Source organism: Piliocolobus tephrosceles, unplaced genomic scaffold (genome assembly GCF_002776525.5).
Source record: "Piliocolobus tephrosceles isolate RC106 unplaced genomic scaffold, ASM277652v3 unscaffolded_21483, whole genome shotgun sequence".
In the NCBI taxonomy this organism is placed as follows: domain Eukaryota; kingdom Metazoa; phylum Chordata; class Mammalia; order Primates; family Cercopithecidae; genus Piliocolobus; species Piliocolobus tephrosceles.
The window spans coordinates 812-15364 of record NW_022303736.1 but is presented as its reverse complement, the minus strand read 5'-3'; the positions used below and the strand labels follow the sequence as shown (position 1 = coordinate 15364).

Sequence of the window (14553 nt, the reverse complement as noted above, 5' to 3'; positions counted from 1 at the left end):
TTTTTTTTTTTTTTGGAGATAGGGTCTCACTATGTCAACCAGGCTGGAATGCAGTGACATGATCATGGCTCACTGCAGTTTCTACCTCCTGGGCTTAAACAGTCCTTCCACCTCAGGCTCCCAAGTAGCTGGGACTACAGGTGTGCACCATCTGACTAATTTTTAAATTATTTGTAGAGATGAGGTCTCACTATGTTGCCCAAACTGGTCTCAAACCCCTGGGCTCTAGCTATCATCCTACCTTGGCCTCCCAAAGTGATAAGATTACATACGTGAGCCACTGCCCCTGACCTCAAAACTTTTTTTAAAGTTGGATAAATATCGTGAAAGGCAACAATTTATTTTACCGTCTTTCTTTTCTTCTTTCATCCATCCTTTTATCCAGGGCTGCATAAATAGCATCTGCTTCCTCATCATCTTTCTCATAGGGCCCACTTGAGAAGAGGCTCCCAGCATAGCCATTAAACTGAGAAGCAAACAACATGTGCAGAGAGGTCAGCTTTTCCTCCATCACCATCCCCACCAGCAGAAACAGAGAAGATCTCTACTTGTGAAATACTTGTTAAATTATTTTCTTTAGCCAACAAAGCCAAATTGAGGGACAGTCTACAATATAACTGGTGACTATTCTTCAAGTGTCAAGGGCATGAAAGACAGAGGAGCCGCTCCAACTGGAAGGTACCAAGGAGACATGACAAAATGCAACGGGGGTTCCTGGACTGAGCCTAAGTCAGAAAACGGACATTCGTGGAAATACCTGAAATGCAAATACGACTGACAGATTAGTTCACAGTACTGTGTCGATGTTAACTCTTTTGTTTCAATAACTGCACTGAGGTCATGTAAGATGGGGAGAAGCTTGGTGAAAGATATGCAGAAACTTTTTTTTTTTTTGGCACTATTTTTGCAAGTTCCTGCAAATTTAAAATTTTTTCAAAACTAAATTTTTTGTTTGTTTGTTTTTGAGACGGAGTCTTACTCTGTTGCCCAGGCTGGAGTGCAGTGGCACGATCTCGGCTCACTGCAAGCTCCGCCTCCCAGGTTCATGCCATTCTCCTGCCTCAGCCTCCCAAGCAGCTGGGACCACAGGCGCCCGCCACCACGCCCGGCTAATTTTTGTGTATTTTTAGTAGAGACAGGGTTTCACTGTGTTAGCCAGGATGGTCTCGATCTCCTGACCTTGTGATCTACCTGCCTCGGCCTCCCAAAGTGCTGGGATTATAGGTGTGAACCACCATGCCTGGCCTCAAAACTAAAATTACATTTTTAAATTTTCCTCAGAGGAAAAGTGTCACATGTTAGAAGACCGTTAATCGGTATTCAGTCAGCTGAGGTTTTTCTTCAGATGTCTTTTTAGAGGGCAAGCACTAAAGCCAAAAAAAGCAAACACTGGCTGGGCGCGGTGGCTCAAGCCTGTAATCCCAGCACTTTGGGAGACTGAGACGGGTGGATCATGGGGTCAGGAGATCGAGACCATCCTGGCTAACACAGGGAAACCCTGTCTCTACTAAAAAATACAAAAAACTAGCCGGGCGAGGTGGCAGGAGCCTGTAGTCCCAGCTACTCGGGAGGCTGAGGCAGGAGAATGGCGTGAACCCGGGAGCCGGAGCTTGCAGTGAGCTGAGATCCAGCCACTGCACTCCAGCCTGGGCAACAGAGCGAGACTCCATCTCAAAAAAAAAAAAAAAAAAAAAGCAAACACTGTCACCAATTCCACTTTAAGTTTTTATCATTAAAGACTGGTGGCCGGGCATGGTGGCTCAAGCCTGTAATCCCAGCACTTTGGGAGGCCGAGACGGGTGGATCATGAGGTCAGGAGATCAAGACCATCCTGGCTAACATGGTGAAACCCCATCTCTACTAAAAAAAAATACAAAAAACTAGCCAGGCGAGGTGGCGGGCACCTGTAGTCCCAGCTACTCGGGAGGCTGAGGCAGGAGAATGGCGTGAACCTGGGAGGCGGAGCTTGCAGTGAGCTGAGGTCCGGCCACTGCACTCCAGCCCGGGCGACAGAGCGAGACTCCGTCTCAAAAAAAAAAAAAAAAAAAAAAAAAAGACTGGCAGCCAGGCGCGTTGGCTCAGACCTGTAATCCCAACACTATGGGAGGCCAAGGTGGGCAGATCACCTGAAGTCAGGAGTTCGAGACCAGCCTGACCAACATGGAGAAACCCTGTATCTACTAAAAATACAAAATTAGCCGGTCATGGTGGCACATGCCTGTAATCCCAGCTACTCAGGAGGCTGAGGCAAGAGAAATCGCTTGAACCCGGGAGGTAGAGGTCACAATGAGCTGAGATCGCACCACTGCACTCCAGCCTGGGCGACAAGAGCGAAACTCGGCCGGGCACGGTGGCTCAAGCCTGTAATCCCAGCACTCTGGGAGGCTGAGACGGGCGGATCACGAGGTCAGGAGATCGAGACCATCCTGGCTAACATGGTGAAACCCCGTTTCTACTAAAAACTACAAAAAACTAGCCGGGCGAGGTGGCGGCACCTATAGTCCCAGCTACTGGGAAGCTGAGGCAGGAGAATGGCGTGAACCCGGGAGGCGGAGCTTGCAGTGAGCTGAGATCCAGCCACAGCACTCCAGCCTAGGTGACAGAGCGAGACTCCGTCTCAGGAAAAAAAAAAAGAGCGAAACTCCGTCTCAAAAAAAAAAAAAAAGACTGGCCAACACAAAATGCCAAGGCAGTGGTCCCAACATCTGCAAGAACATCTCTTCTAGGGACAAAAGGTGCACATTTCTCCATATTTTTCCTCCTCCCTCTCACTCTTTGTAAAGATGTCCCATGAATAGCTGAAATTTTAAATGCATGAGCCACTCCAAGCCATTCATTACAGACACCAACACACACTGGTGAGGTCAGCTGCTCCCAGAGACTGGCTGGAGGAGCCACGAAAGCTGGACACATCTCACCTCATCATAATTGGTGTCATTTAGATCCTCATCGTCATCATCAGCAGCCTGGTTTTTCTTCATCTGGTCCCCAACGGTTCTCTTGCCTGGGGGTGCATGGCGATCATCCACAGGATCATTTGCATCACGGGCGGGCCCGATGTCTGACCGCGTGGTGAAGCCAGTGGCGCTGCAGGAGACCCCCAAGACACCCAGTATCTGAACGACTCTGTTCCTGTGCTCTTCTCCACCCCTGGTCATCACTTACTAACACTTCTTTTTTTTTTTTTTTTTTTTTTTTTTTGAGGCGGAGTCTCACTCTGTCGCCCAGACTGGAGTGCAGTGGCCGGATCTCAGCTCACTGCAAGCTCCGCCTCCTGGGTTTAAGCCATTCTCCTGCCTCAGCCTCCCGAGTAGCTGGGACTACAGGCACCCGCCACCTCGCCCAGCTAGTTTTTGTATTTTTAGTAGAGACGGGGTTTCACCGTGATAGCCAGGATGGTCTCGATCCCCTGACCTCGTGATCCGCCCGTCTCGGCCTCCCAAAGTGCTGGGATTACAGGCTTGAGCCACCGCGCCCGGCCTAACACTTCTTTTTCTAACACCTCTGGGAAACCTCCAAAGATCCTAGTGACAATGAACTGCAATCTCAAACGCTACCGATCTTCTCTGCTTACCTGAAGGTTTCAGCCTGACGATGTTACCAAGGCAATCTCTCTCCACTCTAAGGTTTCCATCATCTCCCCCCCACATCCAACTAGGCCCTTAAACCCAAGTTGGCCCAAACTGAGCTCCTCTTCTGTGCCCACCTTACAGCTGCTCTGGGGTGTTTCAGCTGATAACAGCACTGCTGTCCCAGATGCCATGGGACCATGACCTAATCTTTGCCTCCCTCTCCCACTTTCCCCATCCTGTCTGTTCCTAAGTACTAATGAATGCACCTTCAAAATCCCCCCTTCCCAGACTATGACTCTCATCACAGCTGGAAACTAAGTTAGCTCTCCCTGCCTTTAGCCTTCCTCTACTTCAACCCACGCTCTGCCAGAAGATTCTTCCCAAAACACAGCTCTGACTAAAAAATTCTGGGCCGGGCGCAGTGGCTCCTGCCTGTAATTCCAACACTTTGGGAGACTGAGGCGGGTGGATCACGAGATCAAGAGTTCAAGACCCCCCTGGCCAACATGGTGAAACCCTGTCTCTACTGAAAACATAAAAATTAGCCTGGCGTGGTGGTGGCCGCCTATAATCCCAGCTACTCAGGAGGCTGAGGCAGGGAACTGCTTGAACCCGGGAGCCGGAGGTTGCAGTGAACTGAGATCACGCCATCGCACTCCATACAGAGCAAGACTCTGTCTCAAAAAATAATAATTCTGAAGTGTCATGGTCTTTCTAATGTATCCAGGAGCTGCAGCCTGACGCTCAAAGCCTCTCCAACCTCCTGAGCTCTTTTCTATTGGTTGCACATTCCACTCACACTGGACTCGAGGCCTCCTGTTCTCTGGGCTTCCTCCTTGCCTCACTTTTTTTTGAACTCCCGCACACAGAATGTCAGTTTCTCTTTTATCGCTACCACGTTTCTGCAGCCCTAAGTCCAGCTCTCCTACTAAACTTGACTCCAATGCTACTCTCCATTAAGCATTGGGTTCTAAATCTGGTCCTCTTTACGTGCTTATTTATGCTAATACCAAACCCTCCTTAGTGAGCTTCCGGTCCTCTGAAGATGCTGTCAATATCGGAGCCTTGTGTGTGCCCCACAGATTCTAATACAATACCACCACCAAGAAAAATCCAGTAGTTTTCCTCATCAAATGAATAGCCAAATAGAGTAATAACGACTGCTCACTTCTCCAGCAACGTATGGTGGTCATCTGTGTTGCAGGCAAGGAGGACCCAGGCACGCTTAAGGCGGGGCGGGGGGGGTGTCAGCCTGACCTGGGGAAGGTGGTCGCGTGTTTCCACTACACATCAGATTCCTCTACACCTCACTGCAGACTGCATACATCATTACCCGTCTTACAGACCACAACACTGGGCTAAGAGCCAACACGTCACATCCAGGCGGCAGGTAGAGTGCACACACTGGTATGTCCCGACCCCAAAACCTGTTGCTTTCTGCAGGGATTAAGCCGATCCACCAAGCGTCTTTCAGACAGCGCGGCCATAGACCCCCGCCCCCAAACACGCGCACTGCGCTCCGCTAGCCGGGTCCGCGCCCCTGGCGCGCCGCTCCAGGCCTCACCCCCGGCCCAGCCCCGGCACGTAGCCGAGCGGAGCGGGCATCCCCAGGAACGGCTTCTTCTTCTTGTTCATGGCGGCGGCGACGACCAAGGCTAGGAAGCAACGGAATGAGGCAGCGGAAGAGGAGAAAAAGCAGAGACTCTAGGATTCGACGTCCGAGACGCTCTGTAGGAAAGTGTCGCGGTCGTTGCGTCACCCGCGCCCCGGAAGCAGAGCCCTCAGTTCGCACCCGCCCCGCCCACTTTTTTTAACTCCCCGGGCGGAAGCCCGGACGTGCTGGTTCGACGACTTCCGGCCGCGGCTAAGGGGCGGGGACGTGGCAGGCGCGTGCGCGGGAGCGCCTCCTTGTGGCGAGGCGGGAGGAGCTAGGCCGAGCCTGCACTGGGACCTTAACAGGCCCCGGGAGCCAAAAACAGCCTGAGGCATCGCTCCTTCCCGAGTGCTCTCATGCATTCCCGAGGAGACCTGTCTGTGCCAGTAGGACCCATGGTCCCCTCCCTCTGAACCAGCCCAGCTGCCCGCCCTCGCCCCGGGTGGGCCTGATCACTTCCAAGCAGAGCTATACCCTGTCCAGTTGTGTACAGCTTGTGTGTACTGGTTATGGGCACCTGTCTGTGTGCGTCCTGGGCGCACACTGCTGCCCTAAGCTTTCAGCACTCATATTCTTTTTTGTTGTTGTTGTTAAGAAGGTGTCTCGCTCTGTCGCCCAGGCTGGAGTGCAGTGGCCCAATCTCGGCTCACTGCAAGCTCCGCCTCCTGGATTCACGCCATTCTCCGGCCTCAGCCTCCGGAGTACCTGGGACTACAGGTGCCTGTCACCACGCCCGCCTAATTTTTTGTGTTTTTAGTAGAGACTGGGTTTCACCATTCACAGGATGGTCTCGATCTCCTGACCTCGTGATCTGCCTGCCTTGACCTCCCAAAGTGCTGGGATTACAGGCCTGAGCCACCGCGCCTGGCCTAGCACTCATATTCTTGAACCCCCATTCATGCATCTGTCCCTCCAGTTGGACTAGAGACCCCACCCACGCCCGCCAATATGCCTTGGACATTTTGGTGAGGGCCACATCCTCAGCTCCTGGAGAGCTAATTGAAATAAACAACCGTAGTTGACCTGTAGGGAACACGTCAGCACATGAACATGGCTGTCAAGCATGTGGGTGAATTCTATGTGTGTGATTAGTGGTGTATGATTAGTGTGTGTGTGACCACTGGGGTGTGTGCACACTGAGGTCACGTGTGCTCGTGTGCTGGGTGCACGTGCATGACTGTACTCTGTGCATGCATTTCTACACGTCTGTGTGCATCTCTGCTCCTTCTGCTATAAGACATCTTCCGGGGCCCTACATACACCCAGGGAGAGCACCCAGGCTCCTGGGCAGAGCAAGCGGAACAGCTAGTTGCAAGCCTGGCCTGCTGCTGCACCAGGCAACCACAGTTCCCCAGCCCAGCCCCATTCCAGCACTTCTCACTGGAGTCCTGGAGCAAACACACCGCTCCGGCCTGCTACAACCTCCTTGGAGTTCCTCTCTGCCCCATCTCCAGGCAAGCCCCTTTCAGTTACAGAGCACTGTACCGCCCCCTCTCCGCCGGGCACTGAGCCAGGTTCTGGGGCTGCAGGGAGAAGGGAGAACCACCCTGATGTTCACAGTGGGGTGGGCGGTAAGCAAGAGTCAAGCTGGTTTCTCCGGGGAAGCGGGTGCCCATTTGAGAGAGAGTAAAGAGGTAGGAGACCGAGGGAAGTGTGTGGGAGGGGTTGATCTGCCCCTTGTCCTGGGTCCGGTAGGTAGAAGGCCCCCGTAAGATGCTCCTCAGCCCACCCCCACGCACAGAGGGGCCCGACCTCAGAGGACCCCCGGCAGGTGCACGGGGGCTCTTCTCCGCGGAGTCGTGCCCAGGGGCGCACGGACGCCCCTCGCCCTGGCGGACAGCCTTGGCGCACGCAGGCCCGCGCGCCGCCGACACACCTCGGAGCTCCCGGAGCGCGCCCGGCACACAGGGCTCGGCGGCAGGTGCCTCGCCGCGCACACTCGCGGGCCGCGGGGACCGGCTTGGGCGCGGGGCCGGCTGGGGCGGGGCGGGGCGGCGGCGCGCGTTCCCCGCCGGCCACACCGGCCGCCCTGCACTCGGCGAGGGGCGTGTGCGCGGGTCTGGCACCCGCGGGCCCCATGTTCACCGAGCTGAGGTCTAAGCTGAGCCCCCCGCGTGGCCGCGCCGGGGCCGTGCGCGCGGGCTTCGGGGAGCGCCGGGATGTGGACGGTGAGCGGGGCTGGACCCGGGCGCGGGGATTTCGCGGGCGGGGGTCTCAGGGACCCAGAGGCACGGTTGGGGGCCGGGACCCGGCGGGCTTCGAGCGGCGGCGGCTGGGGGTATTCGGCGGATGTCTCGGCTCAACGGGGTCCCGTGGCCTTTGTCCTGCTTTGGGGGGCAGCCAGCCTCAGGCCTTGGGGGTCAGGGCGCCCTTGGCTTGGGGTGAGGGGGTGACAAGCCGAGGCGCCTGTGTTCAGGTTGGCACTACGCTCGGGTCACCTTTCCCTGCGCGCGGAGAAAACCCTCCGCAGCCTTTGCAGTGGGGCCGAGAGGGGGCCGAGGTCACATCCCACCTCGGTGCCCCCGCCCCATTTCCTTCTGGAATCCTGACGTTGAGGCGGGAGGGACCGGACCGACAGACCGCGGGAAGGACGGAACTCCCTCCGGGAGTGCGGGCAGGAAATGGGCGGAGCCTGCCTGGCCTGGGCAGGTGCGGTGCAAGCGGAGGTGTCCGGCGGGTTCCCCCGGCTGCCGCGCGCTTTTGCACCAGCCCCGCCGCTGCAGGCCCTGCAAAGCCCGGAGACCACGGTGCCTGTCCGCTGGAAGGCGCGGCCTTAGAATAAATCTTTTCCCACAGCAGTAGGGGCTACCTCGGGGCGGTGGCCCACTGACCACACCCTCTGCTGACCCTAGACCTCAAATTTGGAGTCACCAGGGGTCCTGTTCCTGAAAGTTGCAAGAATGGGGGAGGAAGGTGTTAAGTCTCTTAAGTCTTACAGGGGTGGGAGGACGGGGGAGTGGGATGTGGTTTTCCCCTGATACTCAGACCTCCTAGATACATACATCCTCAACCCCTGCCCTGGGTGTGGAGTGGGTGGCTGAGTCTGGAGCCGGGAGGGTCTCTCACTCTAGGGTGGATGGGGTGAGGGCCCTAGCATGGGAACCTCACCTACCCTGCTGAAGTCCTGGGTGCTGTAAAGACGGGCAGGCCTTCTGTCTCCCCACAGGCTCTGTTCACTTGCAGACACCATACAGAGCCTTCATTCATTCATTCATCCACAATGAATGTGGGGTGCCCCTATGTAACAGACCTGGATCAAGACACCTGCCTCCCAGACTCAGGTCAGCAGTGCCCCCAGAGATGATGATAAAGCTCAGATGAGATGCTTTAATGCAGTTACTGCAGGAAGAGGGAGCACAGAGCATCACTGTGGGTCCCCAAGCAATGGCTGCACCCCACATACCTGTGCTGACCTGCCCATATCGAATGGGTACCCACCATTCATGTGGCCGGTGTTTTCCCAGGCCTGCAGGCCCTGTGGGAGGCAGCACAGCTGGAGAGCCCAGCGCATGTTTGTGGAGTGAGCCCTGCTTGTCGGTTGGCCCAGAGTTCAGGCTGTCAATGAGTCATAATCAGTGAGTGGGGCCCCAACGCCAGATAGGGCTGTGTGAACTGGGTTTCTTCAATGGCGATGGGCAAGCAGCATCCTCAGCCCGGTTTCCCCAGCACAGACGACCTCCCCGGACTCGGGACCTGCCTTTCCTCAAAGCAGGCTGTGTGTGCACTTCCTGGTCTGGTGTGTGCAAGGCTTGTGGGCCAGCCCAAGGCAAGGGTGAGGTCAGGGCTGTCCCAGGACAGCTCCTCCTGCTATATCTTAGGTTCCCTTCCCTTGTGGGCACATCCTCTGATCTAAGCAGAATCCATCCTGCTCCCCAGAGTGAGGGCTGTAGACTTGCAAGAGGAAAGTTTTCAGTTCGTCTCTTTTTGTGCTGGGTGAGGTCCTCAAAACGGGTCCTGCACACTTCCTTCTGCCTTTGGAGGCTTGGGAACCCCTCACTGGTGAAGTGATTTCCCACGCTAGTGTAGAGGAGATGGGGCAGGGAGCTAGCTCTCAAGTAGAGGAAGCCTCTGGTTCTGCCCTTGACTGCCCTGACCAGGCACCCACACACACAGCCACTGCCCACTTCAGCTTCTGCCAGACCCTCCTGGAGCACACGGTGTCAGCTGAGAGCATCCCCTGCCACTTGCCTGGGACACCTGGCACCAGCCTCACATGGCATGACTCCCGCAGCCAGAGGGCGGCCAGCAGCAGGCCAATCAAGCTCCTGCAGCAGCCCGGCACAGAGACCCCCCAGGTACCCACCCACTCCACCCACCTCCATCCCTGCCCTCCCTCTCCACCACTCTCATTTTGCCTGCCACGCCCCTCCCCTGCAGGGCCGGCTGTACTCTGATCACTATGGCATGTACCACACAAGCCCCTCGCTGGGCGGCCTGACCCGGCCCGTGGTCCTGTGGAGTCAGCAGGACGTCTGCAAGTGGCTCAAGAAGCACTGTCCCCACAACTACCTCGTCTACGTGGAGGCCTTCTCCCAGCATGCCATCACCGGTACAGCGGGGCTGAGGGATGGGCTGAGGGTGCTGTGGGAATGGGGCTACCTGCCTCAGAGGATCTCCTCCCTACACTCAGCCTGCCTTTCTCTTGCTATTGTTTTCATCTGTCTAGTTTCTTCAGTGAATCCACCTTCCCTCTGGTCTTCGTCTCTGCAGAATCTGTCTTTTTTATCTCTTTGCCTTTCTTTCTGTGTCTCTTCCCATCTCTCTGTGCTGTCTTCATCTGGCTTTTCTCTGTTCCGTCCCTGCCTTTTGCTCTTCATCCTTTCCCTCTGCCTCTCTCCAAGTTACTTTATCTGTTTCGCTGATTCTTTCTCCCTCTGAGTCTCTCTGTACCCTGCTTCCTCTCTCTCTCCTCCCTCTTTCTCTTTTAGTCCCTGCCTGTGCCTTCACTCAGTTTGTTGTTTGTTTGTTTCTGAGAAGGAGTCTCGCTCTGTTGCCCAGGCTGAAGTGCAATGGCACGATCTCGGCTGACTGCAACCTCTGCCTCCCAGGTTCAAGTGATCCTCCTGCCTCAGCCTCCCGAGTAGCTGGGATTACAGGCGCCCGCCACCAAGCCCAGCTAATTTTTATATTTTTAGTAGAAACGGGGTTTCACCATGTTGTCCAGGCTGGTCTTGAACTTCTGACCTCAAGTGATCTGCCCTCCTTGAGGGCAGATCCTTGATTTGGCCTACCAAAGTGCTGGGATTACAGGCGTGAGCCACAGCACCAGCCTTGCCTTGGCTCTTGCTGCCTCTGTTGGCCTCAGCTCAGCCCCTCTTCCCTCTCCCCAGGCCGGGCACTGCTGCGGCTGAATGCAGAGAAGCTGCAGCGGATGGGGCTGGCCCAGGAGGCCCAGAGACAGGAGGTGCTGCAGCAGGTGCTCCGCCTGCAGGTGCGTGAGGAGGGGCGGAGCCTGCAGCTGCTCAGCCAAGGTCAGTGTGAGGTGCCAGAAAGGCCTGGGGGCTGATGGAGAAGCCCCTCTGAGTGCGGGTTGGGACGACCTCAGGAGGGTGGCTGTGGGCCCCAATTAGGGCCCTAATGCAGATGATGCCGAAGACCCCCCCCATCCTCACCCTCTTACACCCCACAGCTTCCTTTGGGAAAATGTCCTAGCTGCTGCTGAGGCTTGAACCCAGACCCCAGCACTGTGACGGGAGTCCACGGCGAGGGAGGAGGCAGAGCTGGCCCCGCAGCCCCTCTTGGACCCTGCAGGATGCCGGGGTGGCCAGGCTGGCCCAACGGACAGAGAGGACCAGGATCACCACCTCCCGGCGCCTCTGGTTGGACATTCCAGGTCATGCCCTGGGGCTGGGTGGGTAGGGGCTGCTTGAGTGTGGCCCCACCTCCTGGGACCTGAGCCCAAGCCCTCCCCTGGTGCTGCTGGCAGCATGTGGGGCAGCTGCCTGCAGCCAGAGCCAGTTTGGATGTCCCCCCAGACTCCCAGGGAGTCTGTTTATCTCCACATGATGTCCATCCCCCATCGCCTGCTGAGTCACCTGTCTGTCCACCCACTCAGCCCAGTTCTAGGCAGTTCCCCAGCACCTCCAGGTTGGCCCACACAGGTGCCATAAGTTGCCTTGGCTCCCTGTGGCTTGTGCCCATGCCCCTGCCAGAGCCCAGCAGACTACCCATCATCTAGAGTAGTGGCCATAGCACCTGCCCAGCGGCACCATGTCAGGCACTTTCATCATTATTTATATATCCTCACCACACCCTCCCTATTCATGAGAAGAAAGCTGAGAAAGGCCCAGACTGACCAAGCACCAGAGACAAAATGTGGCACAACAAGGACCTCAGCCCTGTCCAGGTGGCTCTGTGCCCGGGGCCCAGGCTCAGCAGTGCTCCCTGCCCTATCTTTGGGAAAATCTTGCTTTTACCGTCGTCCCCACTCCCGCCCTTAAGAACAAGGGCCTTGTGCGTGGGCCTTCCCATTGCCACTTTCCCAAGAAGGCCTGTGAGGATTCAGGGGAGAGGCCTCCCCAGGGCCGCTCCCCCTACACCCGCCCAGAGGCCCGAGCAACCCCTCTCTGGGTGGTTCGGGGCTGGTGCTGCCTGGCGGAAGGACCGTGAGGGAAGCCCTGGCCAACCCCGCCCTCTTGTGCCTCTGCCAGCTCCCGATCCCCTCGGGGCTTCTGAAAATCTCAGGGACAGATGAGGCTGAGCCCCCAGTCCCCTCTGTGTGCTTTGAGCCTCCAGACTCAAGGCTGGTCACTGCGGGTCCCAGGTAGAATTTGGACAACTGGCCTGGCCGCTCCCCTCCTGTAAGCCCCCACCAAGGGGAGACCCTCATCCCTGCCCCTGTGTGGCTGCCCAAGTATTCTGCCTGCCTTCCACCATCAGCCCTCGCCCAAGATGCCCTTCCGCCTCTGCTCCCCTCTCTCCTCCTCTGTCTTGCCCTGGCCCACGCACGCCTGTCTCGTCTTCCTTGTTTTGCGCTCACTTTTTTATACTCTGACAAAAAAATAATAATAATCAGAAATAAAGCTGGTTCCCAAGTGCTGGCCATGCTGCGTCTGCGAGAGGGCGTCCGGGCAGCCGCGGCCACCAGGGGGCAGTGGCGTCACGCCCCGGAGGGGCGTCCGGGCAACCCCAGCGTAGAGGCTGGAAACAGGGCTCAAGCCACGCCTGCGGGCAGCCCCCAGTGCCGGACACAACGCCCGGCACGCTGGAAGGGATGGCCCACACAGCTCGGGAGGGTCCTGCGGCTGCCGTGACGGAGGACCACTGAGGGGTGCTGAGAACAGCAGACACTCATTCTCTCACAGTTCTGGAGGCCGCAGTCCAAACTCCAGCTCTCCCGGGGCCTCCTGGGGAGACTCCTCGCCTCTCCAGCTTCCAGTGGCTGCCGGTGGAACTCGGGCTCATGGGCATTACCCGTCTCCACCTCTGTAATCAGATCACCTCCTCTTCTGTCTCTCAAATCTACCTCTGTCTCCCTCTTATAAGGATGCTTGGATTTGGGGCCACCTGGGTAATACAGGATAATCTCCTCATTGCAAGATCTTTAATCACATCTGCAAACACCCTTTTCCCAATAAGATCCCATTCACACGTTCAGGGATAACACAGGAACACCTGGCCTAGGCGCGGTGGCCCATGCCTGCAACACCAGCACTGTGGGAGACCAAGGCAGGAGTGTCGCTGGAGGCCAGGAGTTCAAGACCAGCCTGTGCAGCATAGCAAGACCCCATCTCTACAAAAAACTTTGGAAACTAGCCAGCCATGGTGGCGCATACCTGTAGTCCCAGCTACTTGGTAGGCTGAGGCAGGAGGATTCCTTGAGTTCAGGAGTTCAAGGCACAGTGAGCTCTGACCACACAACTGTACTCCAGCCTGGGCAACAAAGCAAGACCCTGTCTCAAACACACACAGATCACAGCACACACCCTGACACACACACACACAGCAATCAGACACATAAGACCTCAGAGGTTGGCCAGGCGCGGTAGCTCACACCTGTAATCCCAGCACTTTGGGAGGCCGAGGCAGGCGGATCATGAGGTCAGGAGATCGAGACCATCCTGGCTAACAGGGTGAAACCCTGTCTCTACTAAAAATACAAAAAATTAGCCGGGCGTGGTGGTGGGCGCCTATAGTCCCAGCTACTCGGGAGGCTGAGGCAGGAGAATGGCGTGAACTTGGGAGGCGGAGCTTGCAGTGAGCTGAGATCATGCCGCTGCACTCCAGCCTGGGCGACAGAGCGAGACACTATCTCAAAAAAAGAAAAAAGAAAAGAAAAGAACTCAGAGGCCACCACACAGACACTCATACACAGAGACGCAATGACACTGACACCAGCAAACACCAACAAACACAAACACGCGCATGGAGTTAGCCAGACACACAGACACAAACGTATATAACAGCATGCCCCCATACAAAGACGTCATTACACAAATACACAAATGCTAGCATGCAGACACACAACGACCTCCTAACATGCAGAAACACATGGGACACGGCACATCCCTGGCGCACACAAACGCAGTGTGTTACACAACACCCTGGCATGCTGATGCTCACAGAAAACAGCCATCCCTCACCAGCACCCTGACACTGAGACATGCCACAGCCCGGACACATGGATGCTAAAATCCAGACACATTGTCCCCAGGTACCCTGATGTCTAATCACCCAGATGCTAAAATACAGTCAGGCATTGCCCTCACCTAGCACAGGACACTGTCATATCCTGACATGGCAATATCCAAACGGGTCGCATGTACGGACACCCAGACTTACACAGGGAGAGCTGACGGCCTTGGATGCACCTAAGGGGACACACACTGACCCCTCAGGAAATCCTGCTGGTCCCGTCCCCAGGGTGGGAAAGGTCAACAAGGGAAGAACAGGACGCTAGCCTTGCAGGGAACGCCCTCCCCTTTCTCCTCGGGTCACACAGGCTGGTGTGCACTGGCCTCTTTCTGGCTCAGATTCCCGAGGGAAGGATGGACTGACTGCCTCTTCCGCAAGAGCCAATCTCACTGTGAGTGCTCTGTGCTAGCCTTGAGCGAAGCAGATCCCAGGCCCCTTTGAGGAAAGACAAAAATCTCACTGCCCCCCCGCCCCCAGCAGTGCCTCTGAGCTTGCCCCACAGCGGACAGGGAAAGGGGCCCACTGGGCCGGAAGGGCCCCAGTGAAGGAGGCACACTTGGTAGCTCCACTTCCTGACCAGCAACTTCCAGCCCACATCATCCAGCCCACATCAATTTTAAGGAGTCCAGAATGTTTGCAGTATGCAGAAAGGGGCCTTAGGAAACTTTTTTTTTTTTTTTTTTTTTTTTTTTT

The 14553-nt window shown here is 56.3% G+C and overlaps 2 protein-coding genes across 4 annotated transcripts; one reads left to right on the top strand and one right to left on the bottom strand.

Moving 5' to 3' along the window:
• Positions 1-337: 337 nt before the first annotated feature.
• On the bottom strand, positions 338-5382 carry LOC113221172 (pre-mRNA-processing factor 6-like). Its single transcript, XM_026450520.1, has 3 exons — positions 5137-5382; positions 2919-3087; positions 338-466 (listed from the first exon to the last, which is right to left on the bottom strand). The coding sequence occupies exons 1-3, from the start codon at positions 5205-5207 to the stop codon at positions 344-346; spliced, it is 363 nt and encodes a 120-aa protein (XP_026306305.1). The 5' UTR covers positions 5208-5382; the 3' UTR covers positions 338-343.
• Positions 5383-7082: 1700 nt separating this feature from the next.
• On the top strand, positions 7083-12264 carry SAMD10 (sterile alpha motif domain containing 10). Of its 3 annotated transcripts, XM_023183188.1 has the most exons (6): positions 7083-7394; positions 8393-8507; positions 9356-9521; positions 9604-9775; positions 10557-10697; positions 10856-12264. In XM_023183188.1, exons 1-6 carry the CDS (start codon positions 7304-7306, stop codon positions 10876-10878), a joined length of 708 nt encoding a protein of 235 aa, XP_023038956.1. In that variant the 5' UTR covers positions 7083-7303; the 3' UTR covers positions 10879-12264. The 3 variants fall into 3 exon arrangements, with proteins under 3 accessions (XP_023038956.1, XP_023038957.1, XP_023038955.1); XM_023183189.2 differs by lacking the exon at positions 8393-8507 and having other exon boundaries at positions 7086-7394; positions 9340-9521; XM_023183187.1 differs by lacking the exon at positions 7083-7394 and having other exon boundaries at positions 7450-8801.
• The last annotated feature ends 2289 nt before the right edge of the window (positions 12265-14553 follow it).